Source organism: Enhydra lutris, unplaced genomic scaffold, assembly GCF_002288905.1.
Source record: "Enhydra lutris kenyoni isolate GAN:26980312 unplaced genomic scaffold, ASM228890v2 scaffoldscaffold16, whole genome shotgun sequence".
Lineage (NCBI taxonomy): Eukaryota > Metazoa > Chordata > Mammalia > Carnivora > Mustelidae > Enhydra > Enhydra lutris.
The window spans coordinates 33922834-33945037 of record NW_019154100.1 but is presented as its reverse complement, the minus strand read 5'-3'; the positions used below and the strand labels follow the sequence as shown (position 1 = coordinate 33945037).

Below are 22204 nucleotides of genomic sequence, written 5' to 3'. Positions count from 1 at the left end.
GGGCGGGGGAGAATGGGTCTGGATTCCGCGCCCCACACGGTGTCAGGAGAAATCCTTCTGTGCTGGTCTTAGGATCACGCTGCGAGTTTTGCACGCCACTGCAGTGCATGGGTTCTTCTCTGGTTAAGGGGAGATCTGAGGGGCGCTGAGGGACCATCCCTCAAGCTGGGAGCTCTTGGGGGACGAGTAGGGTGGAGGCCCTGAGCGAGCATCCTTTGAGGAGTCTCTGAGGCCCCATGACTGATCTCTGGCCCCAGGCTGGGGATGGGGTGGAGGAGCCTCTTGGTGAAAACCGGGGTTAGGGAAGGCCTGGGGTGTGCGAGAGAGAAGGGCACCCCAGTGGCAGGACTTCGCTAGCCAGGTCCGGTGGGGTAACGTCGCAGAACCACGGGTCACAAAGGACCTTTCCCTTCACCACCTGAGGACACGGGCCCTGGAGATGGACACGTCCTTCCCTAAGGACACAAGACATTTCTTTCCTGGGTCCCACCGGCGGGCGCGAGTTTGAAGTGCAGAACCAAAAGCGCGCACACGCACATGCACACCACGTGGGACCAAAGAGATGACAAGCTCCAGCCGCACCCCTGGAGGAGAGGATCTTTGCCTTGCGCTTAAAGCCGGAACTAGGCGAGGGCACCGGGAGCGCTAAGGCCCAGGGTCGTCCGGGGTGGGCCCGAAGGCCTGGATGCTGCAGGCCTGTTCTTGGGGCCTGGGCTGGCTGGGCGCTTGAGGGGACCATCTGAGTTCAAGAAAACGCAACCCCGCCAGGGTGTACGTCTGAGCCAAGGCCCGCACTTCTCCCGGGAAAGGCTGGGACTCGCAGCCCTCCAGTCAAGCGATCGAAATCCGAGGCCTCGCCGCGCGCTCCGTTTCCCGGCGCGGGGACGCGCGCTGCTCTCTCCGGGAACGTGCTGCGGCGGCCTCCGAGGGGCTGCGGTCGCCCTCCCCACGCTGCTTCGGGACTTTTCTATTCCGTAAACCGAATTTAGGAATCCCAAAGCACCATTATTGTCGTTTTTAAAGTATTTACCAGAAAGAGATAAAGGGAGGATTGGGAAGGGATCTCGGGCCAAGTTCGCGAGTTGCTGCCCGGGTGCCCAGAAACAGGTCTCTCTTCTCACCTTCTCTCCCGCTGCCACCCTCGGGGGCACGGCGGCGCTCTGGGTCTGGCACCCCGGCCCGCAGCCCTGGCGCGCTCTGGCTCCTAGTGTTGCCCGCGGGTGAGCGAGACCAGCCAGCGACGGGTCCCAGCCGCTGTCGGCGGAGGGTTCTGCGTTAGCATTCGTTAAGCGAGGAATCATTGGCCAAAAGCGGGAAACCAATTACTTCCTGGGCTGGTCTCTGGGACCACTAACTTTCGAGTTACGGAGACTACAAACGAGAATTTGAAAGTATGTAATGTATAGGGAGACATCTTCCAGTCCTCCAAACTCGGTATAACCAAACTCAGACGTATAACCAAAAGGTTTAATTCTTAGGCTCCAAAATTTAAAGGGGTTTAAGGAAAGGCTCCTTATCACCATGTGACTCCACTCCTCGGAGCACCTTCCAAAACTGTCCCTACAGTTAACTCGACAAGCGTGTGCGAGAGATACAGGTCTACAATCGCGAAGCCGCAGTTCGAAATTTAAGTATAATAAAATTCTGTGCTTATGTTTTACATACAGCGGTGTTAAGGTTTGCTATGGTTTAGGGGCTTGTATTGGACAAGTTATCTCATGAATCCACAGAGCCTTCTTCCAGGTAGGAATAAATTATTGGCCCTATTTAAATGTAGATAGTGAAACTGAGGCTTTGAGATGTTTAGATAACCTATACAAAGTCTTAGGGCTAAAGCGCTCTAAAGTCAAGATTCAAAGCTTTCTCCAAGTCGGATTGCGAGTTCCCGTATCCCAAAGCGCCCCCGCCGGCCTGTGGTCAGCCGGAGCAAGGCCTGGAGGGAAGTGTTAATGTGATTGCTTTGTTTCCAACCCCTGTGGTGGCTTTACCTGTTATCCGCGCTAACACTGAGGTTTTGAAGGGACCTCAGAACCTCAGCGCTCTCCGCTTCGGGACCGCTTTGAATCACCCTTTGACAGCACCTCTCAACCAAGCACTGGTTCCCCGTTTTTATAGCACCATATTGATTCTCAAAGGCAATAAATCTAAGGAACGAGGTGCCCCCCACCCCCCGATAATTATGTTGTAGTGCACATTTTACTGCCACGGTTTCAACACCAGCAAGATGCATAGCTTGTTAGGGATCCCCAAACGGCTCACCTCTCGCGCCCGGATTTGTTTAAAGTGGCCTTTTCAATTCCTCTGGTTTGCCTCCTGCTTCTGCGCTCATTTAGCTTTTTGTGCTTTCTATTTTACCTTTTAATAGGATGAATAGTAGGAGTTCTGCCCACAAGAGACTCAGAATTGGGCTATGGCCCGTAGCAATTGGTAAAGGAAGTGGAAGCTGATTGGGAGCAAGTCAGCTTTCCCCTCCGCGGGCCAATTTTTCCCCGAAATATCCATGTCATGAAATTATTCAAATTCCATTCTAAACCATTAGGATAATTACGAAAAGAAACGATGTTTTCTCTGCATAGAAGTGTAATGGCAAGTTTTAAAAATTGAGGTATAATTCCGTAGTTCTTGAAAACTAAAACCAGCAAAAAGATTTTTGCCACCCCTTTTGAAGCATATATCAAGCTCTGGACCAACCATGACATCACCCTCACTCCGATAAAAAGTTAAAAAACAAACAAAAAACCCTTTTGTCAGAAATCTCCCTTTCCGAGACTGGGAGACTGGAAAGGAACCAGTATGCACCTTACATTCAAGAGGGAAATGTCACTGTTGCATTGAGATGGGGTTTGCGCTGGAGGGGTGAAGTGATTTTCAACAACAGCGGAGGGTCTGAGTTGTTCCAAAACAGCAAAAAGACCAAAGGCTCAAGAATGGAAGCTGGTGGTTAGGCACACCCGGTTGGCTTAGTCTCTGCTCTTCCTAACGTTTAATCTGAGAGCCTCTGCTCTCAGCCGGCATTAGCTCTGCTCTCGATCTCCCGCGAACAGCGCAGGCACAACTGCAGGGCCATCGTGTGACCAAGAGGGTGGCCTGGAGTGCCAGTCTGGCGCTGGGGTTTGCCTCTAGCTGGCTGGGGGAACTGGAGAGGAGATGTGCCCCTGCCAAGCCCTCCCTGGTGTTTCCTTCTCAAAAGCAAATGGAGATAGGCTACTGGACAGTGTAAACCCCTTCCAGTAATAAAACCTATGATTTTACGAATTTCCCCCAAATATTTGCACGTACACACTTTGTACCTGGAGACCGATAGCGGAATACCTTTAGTCACCAGCATGCAGCACCTTGTTAGAAACTATTGATACGCATCGGCAAGAGTGGCTTAAATTACGACTTTCCCATATGTCATCATTTCCCTTTCATAAAAGTTCTCAGCTTCTAACTTTTTAGCTTTTCCCTGGAAGTTTATTCCAGGAGGCTGGGCCCTCAGGGGTGCAGGGAAGAGAGAAAAGTGCTGGTGGGAAATGGAAGCTGTTTTCTCTTTCTTTTAAATGTTAAGACCCACCAAGAGGCTCCTAATCGCCAGACCGACTGGCTGGTAAGGAGCGCAAATATTTACATGTACAACTTGAGTGTGTGTGTCAGCCTGAGTTTACACGGCTCCGAGTGAAGCGGATTACCCTGCGAATTCGGAGAATTTTAGTTATTCAAGCTGAACAGGGCCAACAGGACGACCCCCATAAGGCCGTGGGAAGTCCTGGTCGCAGCTCAGTTTGCGAAGGCAGAAGAGCCCTTGTCTACCAAGCTAAGGTGCTGTAAATCTTGCACTCTCTCACCTCGCGTCGCGTGGTCCCGCAGGGTGCTGCGCCCCCGGCACCGCTCCCACCCCGCGCCTTCCCTTCGTGGAGGCCCCACTTTCCCGAGTCCCTTTCGGGAACAGGAACCCCGCGTAAGTGACGCTCTGGTGCGTAGCAGAAGCCGTGGTTCTGAGAGCAGCATCCTTTGCCAAACGCTCGAAGCCCTCCCTTAGCATGTCCTTTACTGGGCTGCGTCTTTCCAGTCCCCCTGTCAAGCAGACAGATTTATTTTGGAGCCCAACGAGTGCGGGGGACCAGCCCTGGGAGCTGACTCGCGAATAGGATCTGGTCAGTAGGTGCTGGCTCTGTGGCACCGGTTCCGGCTCTACTTAGAGCTTCCCCACTTTCTTTTGGAACTTTGAGCAACGGGAAGAAAAAGAATGGAAGAAGCAGGAACTCCCCCAGGCTACCTCTGATCTAGGTTCCCGCACTGGGCCACTCCCAGAATCCCGCGTCCTAGTCACTTCAGAAATACCCGCTCCCGACCGCGCGCTCGTCCCTTCCGCCCTGGGACTTGGAGACGAGGCTAGCGGCATCCGCGGTAGCTAGGCGGTGACACTTTTTTCCGAACGGGCGCCAGGTTTGCGGCGGGTAGCGGCGCGAGGCGGTGCGGGCACCGCGCCCGGGGCGCGCCCTCCCAGCCCGGCCCGCGGCCCCGCCCCCGGCGGCGGAATCAGGAAGCGGTGACGTGAGAAGGAGCTGACTGGCTGCGGGCCGCCGGGATAGCTACCGCCAGCAAATTAAGGCGCCGGGCTGCGAGCGCCCGGGCGCAGTGTCCTCTCCGCCGCGCCGTGCTGCGCACGCCTTCGCTCGCGCTCGTTGGCGTTCGCCCCCTCGCACCCGCGCTCTACCGGTCGCCACCTTCTTGCAGGTTGGGCCGCTCCGGCTGTTTCCGGCGCGCGGAGGGAGGAAGGACGCCGTGGAGGTGCGGCAAGACCCCTGGGCTTTGCGCGTCCAATGCTCGTCTCCACCTTCCGGCGGCGCAGCCGGTGGTTTCGCGGACCGCCCCAGTGTTCGCGCACCCGGTTGAGCCCGCTGCTGGTCCTCCCCTCTCCTCTCCGGCTAGTTCGAAGTCTGTGGGGCTGGAGGGCTTTGCGGTGAGGGACAGAGGCCAGTGTGGAGCTCTTGGGAGGTTGGGGCTGACTCATCTGGAGTTCCCGACTCCGCTGAGATTGCACTTGGAAACTTTGCGCTGTGTGTCGGGTTTTGTCTCCCCTGGGGGAGGCTGGAAGGCAGTTCGGCAGGCCCGGTCCGTGGCGAGGACCGTACGCTGGGGGCCATGGAGTTCACAGCGTCGCCCAAGCCACAGCTCTCCTCCCGGGCCAACGCCTTCTCCATCGCCGCGCTCATGTCGAGCGGCGGCTCCAAGGAGAAGGAGGGCACCGAAAACACCATCAAACCTCTGGGTAAGTCTGGCTGCCTGAATGTCCGCTGTGGGCAGGGGCGCCGTGCGCATCCGTCTGACCCTCTGTCCCCTGCCTGCGGGAGGCTCTCGAGGGTGGCTGCCTTTCCCTGCTCGAGGCAGCTTCTGATCCTCGGGTCAGGGGCCCGACGCTAGGGGTGGGAGAGTCTTTCCTTTTCCGCCCAAATTTTCTTTGGGGTCTTCCCGGACAGCCGGTTTCGCGTCTTGTCTCTGCGCTAGCCCCATTCCCTACCCATTCGTCTAGAATCCCCTTGTCAAGTCGTCTGTATGAGAATGTGTTTAACTTTGTTGGGACAAACAGGGATAAACAATAATTAACCCCTTTGAAGATTCAACAGGATTTACCATGCGTGTACACCTACGTGTGCAGTTTGATACCAAGGAGACTCTTAGCGACTTCGGGAGAAACTAGTGGAATTTTGTTTTTCCTCTTATTTCAATCGATTAAACAGAACCAGCTCCTTAAAACCACTGTCAAGTGCTGTAGAATAAGCCAGTTCTCCCCACATGAGCAATTTTCTTCACAGAAGCTCCAGACTTATCAGTGAGACATCGTTTTCAGTGGAGGTTGGCAAAAACATTAGCCAGTAACCATTTTCCAAATTCCTCAACTTTTAGCTATACTGTTTATTTAACAACCTTTACCATTTATAGAAGACACTAGGATCAGAGTAAAGGGAAAATAAGGATTATGTTCCCTGAGCGCAAGTGAACTGTGTGGGAAAGAAACTGCTGGGCTTGAATGTTTCAGAGTCCCTTTATAACTGACAGAGAAAGGAGTGTTATCATCACTTCTTGGGTCCCCGGGAAATAATCATTCTATATCCTGATCATCTGATGGCCCTAAGATGATGAGAAACATCAAATAGCAAACTTAGGGTAATATTTCTTTTTTAACTCTCCCCAATGTTTTCTTTCTTTTTCTCTGTCCTTTCCAATACTTTAACATCTCACATCTGAAACAACAATCCTAGTATGAAAGATAGAGTGTTAGAGATGAAAAATAAGAGAGTCCGGCCGAGAGAAAAGAAAGAGCTAAAATCCCCAGAGCAGCTTAGAACCAAGGAAAAGGAAACCGGAAGAGCTCCAGAAAATATAATGTCAAAAATTCTGCCCTCCAAGGTTTTTCACTCCCTTCCCCTGGTTCTTCCCACATGCCCTCCTATCGAAATCCAAGCCTGTGGAAAAAATATGGAAACAACCCAAGAAACAAAACCCGCAACTGTTTACAGAAATATTAACCAACAGTTTCAAAGTTATATTCCTGAGACTGCCCAACATTATCCACTCCTATTTAGAAGGAGTTTGAATTCTTTGTAAATTCTTGAATTCTTTATAAACACCCTTACTGCAGTTTGGTAGCTAACAGGAAAAGAGCACTTGGGGTTAAAATTCCTGTCAGAATTATAGACAGCAGACTGGGAAACTTGCCATTTCCAGCTCATTTCTGTATTGCTTTCTTTTTCTGTTTCTTTTCCTGAGAATACTCACTTTTTATCTAAACTCTAAGCTATAAAGCCATAACCTCTCCCGCACCACAAACACACATAGTCTGTAAAATGACCATCCTTCCCCTGGGCTTTTGAGACAGGCTCTGAAAGGACCAGCAGGCATTCTAGTCCATTGCACAGGCCAGTTCTCCAGAGCACAACAAGCTGAGGACTCCCGCGAGAGAAACACCTAGAGGTTCTGTTAAGAGAGAATGCGGTGCTTTGGAACACCAGAGATGTTGAAGCAGCTGTGGGGTGGGGACTGGAAAGCGTCCCATGTTTGCCCATTTAAACACACTAAATCTATTTAGAAGAACTGCTTTAGACCACTACAACATTTCTTAATTTTTTTTTTTATTGAAATACAACTGACACATAATATTGTGTTAAAGCAATTCTGTATCATTTTCCTCCTCCACTTTCCAACCCCCACAGTCGTTAGTCTGGAGCTTAGGGACTTGGCTTTTTCAGTTGTCAGAAAATAAGAAAATTTCTGAGGCTACTTGTTGATTCCCTATGAAGACATTATGTGAATGTGTTTTTGAAGATATTCATTGCAAGTAAGACTGTGCCCTGGCATACTTTTCTTTCTTTGAATTTGGGAATATAGGACTAAGATAATTAATGTAGTTATCCTTAATTTAAAATGTTACAATGAGTTGGATTATTATTGTAAGAGAAGAAAAGGTTAAAAAAAATTCCCTGTTTCCTGCTTGTCTGCCCCAAGTCAAGGGGAAATAAAATGCTTTCTATGATATATGGCATGTATATGTGTATACCTACGTTTAGAACTTGTTTCAGTTCCTTGAGGGTACCCAGAACAGCGTTGTTTAGAGATCAGTTTCACATTGCAGATTCAAGTAGTTTCTTTTTTAAGGGATGCAAGATAATTGGGACAATTACAAAAGTCCCCCTGTATTCCATCAAAGTGACTGGTGTAGTCCTAGGCCCTTATCAGCTGTGGAGGAGAATGTTTGCTTCATAGGCCGTGGTATTCCAGCCTGATGGCGTGGTATTCCAGCCTGATGGCGGATGGCGTTCTTCCTACTTTAATACTCTGCTAGCCTGGGGTCGGGGTTGTTTTCCTTACTTCCAGGACCTTTTTGAGAGAAAAATACACACACTTGCTCAAGCATTTGTTTCACAGTGGTTCCCAAAATGGCCTGGGGAGCTCACTTCTGTGATATGTTTGAGTCTTTCATAAGCTCTCATGCTGGGAGGGATATTGTAAAAATGCACTCATATCATATCAAAGCCTAGAAAATGGAGAGCCAGGCAGAGAAGTGAAGTTACTTAATTTTTTTTGTTTGTTTGTTTTTGTTTTAGCCACATTCCCACTTTTCTCCACTTCACCTCCCCTTTTCATTTTTTTTTTTTTTTCTTATGGAGAGAAGGCTCAGGACAGAAGGGAAAGTTTATGTCCAAGTGCTGATCTCTTCATTCCCTTGGTCTCCCTGGAGAAAAGTCTCTCCTGGTTGTCAGAGAGGCAGGACTGACACCAGATCCCACAAGCAAAGTCTAGAATGTGGGAGGGATAACAACAGAAATACTTGCTTTTCATCTTTCATAATCACCTCCTTTTCCTTTATCCACTCCTTACATTTTTAGTTCCCAAAGTGGCTTTCATAATGGTAGTAATAACCTATAAGTTCTAGAACTCATTTGGTTCAGTAAGCAAGCACTGGGTGTGTCACTCTAGGGAGATATATATATATATATATATATATATATATATATATATATACACACACACACACACACACACACACATATATACATACATACATACATACATATACACACATACATACACACACATACACATATATATCTAGATATATAGAGAGATACATATTTATAGATGAGTTATCACTGCCTTCCTGGAGTTTCCGAACTTAACTTTTCCCAAGTTAAGTCCAGAACCTATTTTGGTTGTGTTGTTTTCCTTCCTGTATCTTTGCTTGATAGCGTTAGCTGTCATCCTCCATTCTCTTTTCCTGCAGAACAATTTGTTGAGAAGTCATCCTGTGCCCAACCCCTGGGCGAACTGACCAGCCTGGATGCTCACGGGGAGTTTGGTGGTGGGGGCAGCAGCAGCCCATCCTCCTCCTCTCTGTGTACTGAGCCACTGATCCCCACCACCCCCATCATCCCCAGTGAGGAAATGGCCAAAATTGCCTGCAGTCTGGAGACCAAGGAGCTCTGGGACAAATTCCATGAGCTGGGAACAGAGATGATCATCACCAAGTCGGGCAGGTAGCAGGGTGGGGGGGGGTGGGGAGGCTCGGTGTGTGAGGAGTGGGGTGGTGAGAATGGTGCCCTGGGTGGCCTAGGGTGTTCCCAGGAACTGGGTGAAACCCCACTAATCCAGAGCACCTAGAGGAAGCTTCACTTAATGAGGGCTTCTTTCCCCTGACTTGCTTTTGGAAAGAACTGCTGAGACAGATGTCCAAGCATTTGCTTTCTCGGGATCTGGCTGTGGAAAACCCCACCTCGGCCTTGATGAGAGGGGCGTGGGGATCTTGGGACACTTCAGTCTGAGAGGGCTTGGGGCTTCGGGGGATGGCATCTGGAGTGAAGAGGGAACTCATGCTGGGAATGCAGAGCTGGCTGCTGGGTGCTTGGAGTGAGGCAGTAGCTTCCCTTTTATTGGCCTCAATTTGCAAAAGCCGCCAGTTCCCATTAAAAACTAAAATTAAAACCTGTGCAGAAGAATGAAATTTGAAACGACCACACTCTGCGTAGGATGGAGTGCTGGCGAGGTGGGCCCCCTGATGCTGTAGCTGGGCAGGGGGGTGGTGGGGAGCGGGCAGAAGCCACGAGGCAGAGGCGGCTTCCCAGGCCTGGGGCAAAGACTCTAAAGGTCGGTGGCCCATTGCAGCCCTGGTCACTCCAGCTCTCTGGATTCTGGGAAGTACCCCAGGGTCTCGGGAAACCAAACCCCACCCTAGATTTCTGCTGCTGGAGCAAGTTTTCTCCCTGCAGCCCTAGGGGACTGGGCAACTCAGTCAGTTCCAGATTTTGGTCTGGGAGCCTAACAGGCTTGATAATATAACATAGCATTTCCCCTAATACAGACCTATGGGTATTTTCACCTAGCGATGAGGACTCCTGTAAAGGTGACACCTAAAATTATCTATGCTTGGGAGAAAGAAGGTCTCTGAATTCCCTTCTCTGTGGAAACAAAAAAAGGGTTTGGGGGCCAGGGAGGGGAGTATTACCTCCCTCTTTAATTCGGTGGGCTCCTTGGGCAGTGTGAGCTCTGGCCGATTCTCTTTGTTTCCCTGTGTCAGGAGGATGTTTCCTACCATCCGAGTGTCATTTTCAGGCGTGGATCCTGAGGCCAAGTACATAGTCCTGATGGACATCGTCCCTGTGGACAACAAGAGGTATCGCTACGCCTACCACCGGTCCTCCTGGCTGGTGGCTGGCAAGGCAGACCCACCGCTGCCAGCCAGGTTTGTGCCTCCAGATTTTCGGGCAGAGCAAAATGTGTTTTAACTCTGAGAGCAGACAGTCTCTGGTTGGTTGCATTTCAAACAGAACTGGTTTCGCTGTGGTGAGCTCTGGTAGAAAATATTCCTAGCACGGATGCTCCAGGACTGACTTCACAGAATATCAAAATAGAAAGGCAGAGTTTGCAGAGACAGTGTTGTCTTTAATTTTATCTTTCTCATAATTCCTTTCCGTGCTTTCCTAATTCAGTTGGAGTATTCATTAGAAATCCGGACCCATTTCTTTTGGCACCCATCATTTCTAGGTGGCTACTTAATACCAGAATCAATACACCTAATGAGGAAGTGGTTGCCCTAAAAGTCCGTTTTAGGAGAGTGCATTTGGGTTGCTTATAGTAAATATTTTTAAGTAATATGGTTATATCTGCACACAATAAAGGTCATTTTGGGGAAATGCAGTTGTTTTTGACCAATAAAGGACTCAGACATTTTAAGTAAGAAAACCTAACTCCTTTTTTTCCCCTTCTCCATAGTAACTTCAGTAGATGCCTGTAATTCAATGTCAGGTTACTATTCTTTTACGTGAAACATTACTAGGTATGTTAGGGATCATATATGTTTATTTTTGTGCTATTCATTGGTAATAATGTTTTTCAGAAAGGAGAACCCTGTTTAAAAAATCACATGCTGTTTTTTATTGTTGCTGCTTTACCCAAATTAGCCTTCTAGGGGAAAAAAAGAGCATGTATGAGATTATGCAAAAAGTAGTAGCTTAAGTTATAGGAACCTAACTGCATACTTTAATACAGAGAATATTAGCAGACTTTACATTTAGGGTTCTAAAACCAAACCTTACTGTTTTTAAGTTGTTTTCTGATTATCTAATTTTTGTAATTGGTTGGAAATTCATATCAGAACAAAGAATTTATTTACATATATAGATTTAGGAATTTTGAAGTTATGGCTGGTTCTGTGTATCTAGTCTGGAGTTTTAGTCAAGGCACAGAACCAACACAGACAATTTGTACATAATAGTTCAGATGCAATATTAAGCTTACTTAGTCTGATTTAATCATATTACTGAACTTACAGTATGCTAAATACACTGGAGAAGAGATTTTGTTAAAAGAAGCCTCTCAGAGTTTTCCATTCCCACAAGAGACTAGGAAGGACATCTTCCCAACCCCTTCCAAATCAGTATATTAAATAACAAATAAGCAGACTAAGAACTTTTTAAAAAATGTCATACCCCCTTTTTTTTAATTGATCAAGATCCACCAGTTTCTGGCAGTTTATAATTTGTATTTTTTACTCTTTATTATTTAGTAGCTGATTCACATTTCTCTCAGGCTTCCTTCCAAACTCTCCAAAATCTTTTTAAACGAGAAAGAGAGAAGGGGTATTTCAGCAGATTCCTAACTATTTTTACAAGCAAATCCTTCCCCCTCCTCCCCCAAAGTCTCTCCTTTAAGAAGTTAATCACTCTTACTTAGCATATGTTTTCTTCCTATCAGAAGGTTTGGGGAACTGGTGCAGGCCAGCATGACTTTGGAAATATGACATGCCTTGTTTATGTTACTAATCTGCTCTGGTTGGAGAAGGAAAGCACGTACCAATACACTATCTTAACTGAAGCATGTTTAAGCTATTGCTGGAATTTTAAGTCCTGGGGGACTTGAGAGAGGAGGGGCTTCCTGCATGTTTTTTCATTCATCCTACTAAAGTTTATTTATATTGATATTAGATAAAAATGTTTAGTGTGTTATAGGTTATGCTAGATAATTTAAACAAATGTTTTTTATTACTATTTAAAAATAATGCTGTATTTCATAGCTCCATAAGGGAAAGGTTTGGGATAGCGAAGTTGATCATTTTTGTATTGATGGTGGAAATTCCTTGTGGTTCTTTTTGCTTATTTCAGACAGAAGTTTACCGTCAGTTGTTCCTAATCAAAACAAATAATATTTGACGATATCATTTTGATCTCAACAACGGGCAAAACATTATCTAAAATAATGTGTTTTCATATACGACATTTCGTTGTCTTTAAAGTAACTGATATTTAAATGAGTTAGACTTTATTAACGTGATTACACATGTGGAATTGATAAAGAGGGAACATTTCATGTGCTCCTAGGAGTTTAAATATTTTTGAAACTTTTTTGATGGAGTAGGTAGGATGTGCTGGTCGGTAAAACCATTGCATGTGTAAAGTTCTAGTCTTGGAGGGGTGTACTTGAAAAAATATTATGAGTGTGTCATCAAGGAATAGTTAAATTGAAAGACACTTTTGACCTCCAAAACAAACAGGCAGACAAACCCACTCCTAAAGCCTTTAAAGTTCTTCCATGGGTTTGGTAGGAATTTCTAGTGCCTTTTTGGTGCTCTGCTTCTGATGGCTTTAGCACGTCAGCATGGACACCTAATTCTTAGTCCTCTGTGTGACAAAGCATGGCACAGCCTTCTTGGTTTTTTTTCCATAAGTACTGCAGGGAAAAGTTTTGTGACTTTTCCCCCTGACTTTCCCCCAAACCATAATATTTATGTTTAATTAAAATTATGAAGATCCTATAAAAATTGAGATATAAATAACCTGTTAAATGGATAAAAGGATTTGTCCTATCCTTTCTCTTTCACAAATTCTGTAATCTTCCCTGACTTCAGAAAGGCTTATGTTGAGTGGATACCAGGATTAGAATTTACAAAGAGTTGTACTTTGTGTTATCCTTGCTGGTAGAACAGATGGCCTGCATGTAACTGTGAATGAGGAAAAGATTGCCTTGCATTTTGTAGCTGATCAATACATGATAAATACTTGATAAATACATTTTTTCCCATCAAAGTGTCCCCTGCATAAGCTCTTTATGAATAAATGTACTGAATAATTTGAGGTTTACCCAGCTTATTTTCAGTGTCGTTTAGTGAGCACTTAACTAGATGAAAATGGTAGTATTTAAGGTAGTAAAGGAGCAACGGACCGTGATCTGTGGACTATTAAAAGTTAGCCAGGCTGCTGTATTTAAATTACTTGTCGTGTTTTGATAAACTTCAAACTGAGTCATCTTCAAGTATAAATGAATGGATTCTCTAGAATTGTTTCCTCTTCAGTTCTTTATGCCTTCATTGCTTTTTAGCAGTACTTTAAAAAAATTTTTAAAAATTTTTTTATAAACATATAATGTATTATTAGCCCCAGGGCTACGGGTCTGTGAGTCATCAGGCTTACACACTTCACAGCACTCACCATATCACATACCCTCCCCAATGTCCATAACCCCACCACCCTCTCCCTCCCCACTGCCACCCTCAGTTTGTTTTGTGACATTCAGAGTCTCTTAGGGGTTTGTCTCCCTTCTGATCCCATCTTGTTTCATTTATTCTTTTCCTGCCCCCCATCCCCCCATGTTGCATCTCTACTTCCTCATATTAGGGAGATCATATGATAGTAGTCTTTCTCCGATTGACTTATTTCTTTAGCAGTACTTATGTTACGCACCCATTATACAATTAGTATAAACTAGTCTCTTATTTGAAAATACCTACAATGGTAATAAAATTTCATATTTTACTGAAGCAGACCAATAGTTGATTAGATAGATGGAAAAATATGCACCTTTTTAAAAATGGCTTGCTGAGCCGACAATAGGTATTACCTCTTTTAGATGGTCAGTACATGAAGAAACATATTTAGATGTTTTAAAGTTATTTTGACACTGTTTGATTATTAAATTTGAGATTATCTGGGGCAAGTCAAATTCACCATTTATATGAGGTTTTTGTATTCCTTTAGAATCAAACTGTTTTATAACCCACAAAGAACAGATTTTTAAAAGATGACTCAATAATATTCTCTTATAATTTTCTTAGGCTTTATGTACACCCAGACTCTCCTTTTACTGGTGAGCAGTTACTCAAGCAGATGGTGTCTTTTGAAAAGGTGAAACTCACCAACAATGAACTGGACCAGCATGGCCATGTAAGTGCCACGCCTTGGATTATGTGGATTCCTTGGGATGGAATGGAGAAGTTCTCTGTCTCGTCTTCTTCTCCTCCCTCTCCCCATCCCATCTTCCATCTCTCAGTCATTCTGTGAGAACATTCCTGTGCTGTTCAGGGAATCCTGACTACTCTTCTTAAGAGGCCACTTACAGGGATGCTGTATACCGTTCCAGTGCAAGAGGGTCTGGGACGTTCGGCACTGTGATTTTCCCAAGACTGCAGCTACTTCACTACCTGCACCAGCTACACAAAGGGAATATGCATTCTGGCGGCTATGATAGTTCTTGGGTTATACATCTGATTTCTGTCAGTGGTATGTTAGATAACACGGCATAAAGGAAACGGGGCTGACACCTCCTCTGGGAATTTCCCAGAGTGTGTTTTGTAGAGCCTGTTCATGTGAGACACAATAGAGCAAAAGGATTTCATGTCCAGATAAATTTGGGGATGTGCTATTGACTCACTATCTACGCTTATTGTAGAGTTTTATGAATATTAAAGCATAGAGAAATCTTAAAAACAAAACAATTTCATTTTGTGTCAAAAATGTTCATCAAAATAAGGGAAAAGAGAAATTGGAATTCTGAGCCCATTTCATTAATTAATAGCACAAATAGCCATTGACACAGGCCTTTACACGTTTATTGCTTTGTAAGGAACGATATTATCCTGTGTTATAAAAGAAAGATTTACATAAAAATTGTTTGATTTTTATGCTAAGAAAACTGTGGACTTACACACTTTTTTTTTTAAAAGATTTTATTTATTCATTTGACAGAGAGAGATCACAAGTAGGCAGAGAGGCAGGCAGAGAGAGAGAGAGGAGGAAGCAGGCTCCCTGCTGAGCAGAGAGCCCGATGTAGGGCTCGATCCCAGGACCCTGAGATCATGACCTGAGGCGAAGGCAGAGGCTTAACCCACTGAGCCACCCAGGCGCCCTACACACTTTTTTTTTTTTTAAGATTTTATTTATTTATTTGACAGACAGAGATCACAAGTAGGCAGAGCAGCAGGCAGAGAGAGAGAGAGAGAGAGAGAGGAGGAAGCAGGCTCCCTGCTGAGCAGAGAGCCTGATGTGGGGCTCGGTCCCAGGACCCTGGGATCATGACCTGAGCCAAAGGCAGAAGCTTTAACCCTCTGAGCCACCCAGGCGCCCCTACACACTTCTCTTTGATAAGGAGAGGACTCTTTCTTTATTTTTTTGCCTTGATTTGCCAGAAAACACATTGGCATTTCACTGGTTGCTTCCTTTGGCTTAGATATTTTGCATATCATTATTCTCTCTCTACCCCTTTATTACGACTCTTGTTACCTAAAGTTTTTGTTTTTATTGGATCTGTGCAATTTAGAAGTTTCAGAACTTTTCTCAGAAAGGATGGTTATAAGTAGATATAAATTAGTTCTAGCCAATGGTTTCAAATGGTTTGATTGAAATTGGGAACCAAATAAATCCCTTTAGGCATTGCTACCACCAATTTGCCCACAAGAGACCTCGTTTTTTGTGACCAAATCAGAGTAACCAGGTTAACTCATGACTCTGCTGGTGGCACTGTTGCAGTGTTGCAAATAGGTTAATAGGTTTTTGTTATTTTATATATTGGAAAAGATAATTGACTTTTATGTTCAAGAATGTTGGGATAATTGTCTTTTTCTGCTTTTTTAAAGAGACGTTTTCATTGATGGATTTTTTTTCAGGTTAAAAATGATGAACTATCAGGGAGACATTTTCTGCAGGCCAGATCATTCTTAATGTCATTCATATTAAAATTTCTTGACTCCACTGAAATCTTTGCAGGGAGAAATGAATTTTTTACAGTTGTGATATTTTCCATATGTGAAGCTTTTATTTATTTATTTTTAATTTTATTATTTTTTAAAACATTGGGAAAGTCCTGGAATAGTTTTGTGGGGTTTTTTGTTTGTTTGTTTGTTTTTTTAAGATTTTATTTATTTCTTTGTGAGAGAGAGAGCAAAGAGCATAAGCAGAGGAGCAGCAGAGGGAGAGGGAGAAGCAGGCTGGCAGGGAGCCAGACATGAGGCTTGAACCCAGGACCCTGAGATCATGACCTGAGCCGAAGGCAGATGCTTAATGGACTGAACCACCCAGGTGCCCTTGTGTGAAGCTTTTAGAAGCACTATTTGGGTCTTTCCAGAAAGATTTGAGAATTCATTTTGAGATCAGCTGTCCAGAATTAATATGTTTTCCTTTTAATATCAACTTCCTGGGTGGAAATACCACCAAGCTGTATTTTAGGACCCCTGAGTTCTCATCTGATTATGCCAAGATTAGACCTTGACAGATTATTTAGTCTTAGATGGTTGTTAATATCCATATTAGCTTTAAAATTTTATTATTTAATATAACCTTTTGTCACCATAAATAATGTGTTCTGAAAACTACAAGAAAAGATTTTTAGATCCTGTGTCATTCAGCCAAGTTCTTTAAATTAGTTCTGAAGAACCCCTTCTTATAGATGCACTTTTCATTTTATAACAGGAAAATTTTTTACTTCAGGGAATTTATATCTTCAGTGAAGCAAAGTTGATGTCTCTATTAGTGTTCCTTAGCCCCATGAGGTCTTGAGCAGAGAGTCAAGGAGCCTTGGGGGCTGAGATTCAGCCTGAGGTTTGAGTCTCTCTGGCACTCTTTCCCAAAGGAAATTGACCTTGGGAGGGTATAAATACGGGAGAGGGGATATTATTTAAAGCCCTATTTATTAGGGCTTTTTCCATTGAGACTCAGTGTGTGTGTGAAAATTCTTTCTAATTTATTAATAAAACATATAATGAATACCCAGGTTTTTCCTTGTATCAGTGTTAGAAGTTTACTTGTATCACTTTGAGTTTATTCCAGTTTTATGAGTAAGCATAAATATCTTGAACTCCCCGAAATAAACACATTATATAACGAGATGACTTTTTTTTTTTTTTAAAGTCTATTTCAACTCATTTGAAGTTCTCATTTGTTTTAGTTATTCCTAGTCAGGTTTGGGACCATGAAAGGATGGCATGTGCAAAATTCAATGCCAGTTAATGCTTTGTAACTTTAAGTTGGCTTACATCTCAGCACAGGGAGAGACTGATTCTATATTAATCATCCCACAGTGACTAGTATTTAACTTTGTTAAAGTCAGCTAGCAAAAACGCTCATCTACCACACCCATGTTAGCCAAGAAAACATGGGAGCCATTAGTTTTAACAACACTGCATGCCATTGACCCTGCTCCTGCCACAGTGTGTATCACATGCCTCCTCTGAGAGCCAGGCTCTCTGCTAGGCCCTTGGGGGTGAAGGGCCTACAGTGTGAGCGCTATTATCCCAGGAAGATGGAACCCAGTTTTGCAGATGTAGGTAGCTGTCTGTGTGGCGGGAGGGAAGATACGGGAAAAACTTCTATATCTGAAAGTGAATTTTATAGCTCAGATTTCATAATGGCAAATCATTGTATTTTATTTAAAAGATACAGGAAAAATACTGCCTTGTTAACAAAAGTAGGATCATGATTTCTAAGTATTGGGCAACTTTCACTAGTCATCACTGTCATTCATGTTTGGTTTATAACTGGGAACCAGGAATCAATGAAGCTGTCAGAAATAAGAATAAGGGGCACCTGGGTGGCTCAGTGGGTTAAGCCTCTGCCTTTGGCTCAGGTCATGATCTCAGGGTCCTGGGATCGAGCCCCACATCGGGCTCTCTGCTTGGCAGAGAGCCTGCTTCCTCCTCTCTCTCTCTCTCTCTGCCTGCCTCTCTACCTACTTGTGATCTCTCTCTCTGTCAAATAAATAAATAAAATATTTAAAAAAATAAGAATAAGAATAACAATAATGTTCATGTTTGCTGAGCACTTCCTATTTGCTATGTAATTTATAAGGGCTACATCATCTAATCCTACAACTCTGTGAGGTATGTTTTTGCATTGGAGAAAACAAGGTTGAAGAGGTGAGATCAGCTGGCTCAAGATGAAGGAGCTAAAGAGTAACAGATTTAGCACTCTAACGGAGGAGGTCTGTCTAATACCACACAGCCTTTCTTAATTCTTCGTATCCCCCATCAATCATAAATAGCATCTGTCCTCCTAGAATGTACAAGTTCTTATTTTAGAAAATTTAGACCATACAGCTTTTGGTCTAACCAGACTAACAAAAAATATTTTAAAGACTTGATTAAAAAAAAAAATCAACATCTTTCAGATGACTTTTCCCATCATTTTTTTAAAAAAAGGTGTTTTTGTTTTTTAATTTGACAGGGACAGAAAGAGAGCAAGGGCATGTGCCCCTGCATGCACAAGCAGGGGGAGGGGCAGAGGGCGAGGGAGAAGTGGACTCTCTGGCTGAGCAGGGAACCTGAAGATGTGGCGCTCATCCCAGGCGCCCTTCCCCTCATCATTTTAGAAAGGACCCTTGAAACAACCTGTATTGTGTACAGTTGTTTTGATAAAATGTGATTTCACCACTGTGACTCCACAGCAACGATGGAAAGCGTTTGCCTTGTGAATGGAAAGGGTATATATCCTAATCTTAAAACTTGAATTTGAAGCTGAGATCTTATGCTTCTTTCTTTGCCTCATTGCACTTTGGCCTTTGACCTTAAAATTCAGTACTTCCCATCTCTTCATCATAGATAATTTTGAACTCAATGCACAAGTACCAGCCACGGGTGCACATCATTAAGAAGAAAGACCACACAGCCTCGCTGCTCAATCTAAAGTCTGAAGAATTCAGAACATTCATCTTCCCAGAGACCGTTTTCACAGCAGTTACTGCCTACCAGAATCAGCTGGTGAGTTCAGCATTCACCATTCATTGCCTACGTAAGGGAAAAATTTAGGAGCTTCTTTCATTTTCTTGGAGAGAAGGGCTCTCCCGGTACTCAAAATCGAAGTTCACTTTGGTGAGTGCTATTGGATATTAGCCCCAGAACCTCTAAGCGCACTGAGTGACCATGACTCAAGGTTACTAAGGTCTGTATTATAGCATCTTTTCTAGAATCTTTATACTCTCGGTCAGTTGTTCGTTGCCCATTCTCCCACCCAGACCTGCTCCATCTGACTTCTCAAATTTTCTTCTTGGGAAAATCACCTGTTTCCTTTTTTTTGTTCTGGTAGAGGCCCATGATGTATATAACCATATACTCATTGCTTCACAAAATGTAGAGGTTCAGTTTTTCTGCTAAATTAACACACGTATTCCAGGCAACTACCCAGACTACTGATACTTCAGAAATTTTGTGAAGCTTATTCAGCTGTAATTTAAGGTAATTCTAATGCAAGGATTTTAAGTGTCTCTTTAGATAACAAACTGTAGCATGTAAGCAGTGTATATTTAATTAACTTCAAGATATCTAATTTATAATATTGAGTTTTATAGTTTGTACTCTTTGATATATATCACATTTCAAGTTTATGCATTTCTTCATCCATAAGGTTTCGTCCAACTGAATAACTGTCAAAGTCTTACTGAGGGCTGGGTGCTGGTAGAGAGATCCCCATATATTTTCTTCTTTCCCAGTCAGCATAACCATGAAGGCGGGGGTAACAGGAATATTCTGTAGTGAAGAAGCTGAAGCTAAGAGAGGATAGTAACTTTTCATGGCCAGGAAGGACCAGAAATAGAATTCCTCTGATATACTTCAGTAAAAGGAACTCATTCACTTTACTTGACAAACTTGGTTGGTTGTGGCCTCTCTAGGTCTTTGCAGCTTGCTTTTATTTGGTTAGTTTTAAGGTAGCCAGGGCTGTGGCTCTCCTCTTGTTTCGATGTTGTTATATTTTAGGTTCTGAGCCAGTAATTATAAGGTGATGCCTGATAGATGGCTCAGAGGCCAGGGTGGGATAGGTCAGCCAGAGGAGATATGATGTTGTGTGTCTCAACAAAAGTAAGAAGGTGAAGCTGAGAGCCCAGGTAACCCTACACAAATGAGGAAATGGGAGCCCAGGGGAGGGAAATGAGCAAAAGGCAGGAGTGGATGTGTATCTGTAAAGCATAAGCACCTATAATTTCTGTCTGACTTGGAGTAGATTTTAGTTCACCACTGTGGCTGCCATTTTCCTTACCTGTTAAATGGAGCTAAGAACTGCCTAGAACATCTGGGGAATTCCTGTGAGGATCAAATGTGGTGCTGTGTGTAAACATGCCTTTGGAAACTGTCAGGAACCCTAAAAATAAGGCATATGGCAACTATTGGACTGTCTCTAGTATGTTCAAAGAGGCTCTGTCACTTTTTCTGATTTTAAACTATTAGTGGCACATTTTTTTAATGAGGTAGATGAAGGTACAAATGTTATCATACTAATCATCTTAAAGTAAAAGCAAAGTATTAAAACTTTTCGGTTATCTCTAAGGCAACAACGCAAGAGTAGAAACTTCCAGAGAATGCCCAAGCTAGAAAGCTGGCTGTAGATTGAAGCCTACCAGGGTGTAAAACCCTAATACTGTTTCACTGGGAATCTGAAACATTAACCCAGTTTTTATCTGAGGACACATGTAACACATATATAGATTCAGAGAACATTCCTGAAACATTCATTTTACACGAATTTGAATTTATAGCTTTTATGCTATAAGACTTTTATAGCTTTTATACTATAAGACGGTAGATTTGTACTTCTACAAGAAGTCTGTTGATGTTTGAGACTAAAACAGAAACTTGTCATGTAAAAATTTCATTGCTTTTATCAGAATTCTCTGTAAAGAAAACCAAAGCAAGAATAGATAAATTGTTTTTTTTTAAGTGAAAATTACCAACTGAAGAAAATTGAAGAAAAGTTTCTAATAATAACACCTTAGATTTAGTTTAATAGGTGAAGGAGCAATCCTGAATAAATGTTGGCAGGACCTCTCAGCTCATGGTACACTGGAATCAGAGGTTTTATCTACATAATTGTAATCATAGCTAATATTTGGGTACTTACTAGGTGCTAGGGATCATTTAAAGCGCATTGTCTTTAATCTTCACAAGGATATTATAAAATAGGAACAAATAGTCTTTGTATGTTGCATTTATAGCTGGGAAAATTGAGGCGTGGGGTTAAATTTCCCATCCAAGGTCACCTTGCTGGACCTCGCCTGCCCTATTTCTCTGTACTTTTCTCCTTCCCTGAATCATTTGAAACTAAATAGCATACATCATGATACTTTACCTGTCAGTACTTCTACAAGTATATACTGACAATAAGAATATTGTTTTTATAAGCACTATGTCTTTTTCACAGCTAAGAAAATTAGTAAGAATTATTCCTTAATATCTTCATTTACCCACTTTGAACTAGGATCCAACTAACATTCATGGCCTAGGTTTATGACTTTTAATTTAGAAAAAAACCTCTCTACATTTTTTTCTCAATATCTCATTTAATTCTGACACTAGTCTCCTGAAGAAGGCCCCGGGAGCCCCATTTTGTAGATGAAAAAGCAGGTTCAGGGTGGTTACCAAATTTACCCAACGTAACGAATCTGGTAAGTGACAGAAGCCCTATCTTCTGGGTCTTAAAGCCTCCTTTGGTGGCCTCATGCTAACTAGACTGCAGGTCAAAGGAAGTGACCACTGACAGTTTCAAGGTTTGGAAAGTGAATTTGAAAATGTTGCTAAATTAAGAGTCATATACTAATAAACACACATCCTAACCTCAGTTGCTCTTCTTGCAAATGTTTATTTTTTTTTTTAAGATTTTATTTAGTTATTTATTTGACAGAGAGACACACAGTGAGAGAGAGAACACAAGCAGGGAGAGTGGGAGAGGGAGAAGCAGGCTTCCCGTAGGGCAGGGAGCCCAATGTGGGGCTCGATCCCAGGACCCTGGGATTATGACCTGAGCTGAAGGCAGTCGCTCAACGACTGAGCCACCTAGGTGCCCCTGCAAATGTTTATTTCTAATTGAGATTATAAATGGGCTCAAAATCTAGTTACCAGTTCCTAGCTCTCATTCACTGCATCATTAAGTATAAAGATTAATACAGTGAGTATATCATTTCATTGCTAAATAACCTACAA

General features: G+C 43.6%; 1 protein-coding gene across 1 annotated transcript in view; it reads left to right on the top strand.

Annotated features, from left to right (window-relative positions):
* Positions 1-5127: 5127 nt before the first annotated feature.
* The window catches only part of LOC111147438 (T-box 20), a 54217-nt gene continuing 37140 nt past the window's right edge, over positions 5128-22204 (top strand). Inside the window, exons 1-5 of the mRNA XM_022503445.1 lie at positions 5128-5254; positions 8765-9017; positions 10055-10219; positions 14084-14192; positions 18836-18994. Of these exons, the coding sequence (XP_022359153.1) occupies positions 5128-5254; positions 8765-9017; positions 10055-10219; positions 14084-14192; positions 18836-18994 (813 nt within the window). The remainder of the gene's footprint in view (positions 5255-8764; positions 9018-10054; positions 10220-14083; positions 14193-18835; positions 18995-22204) is intronic.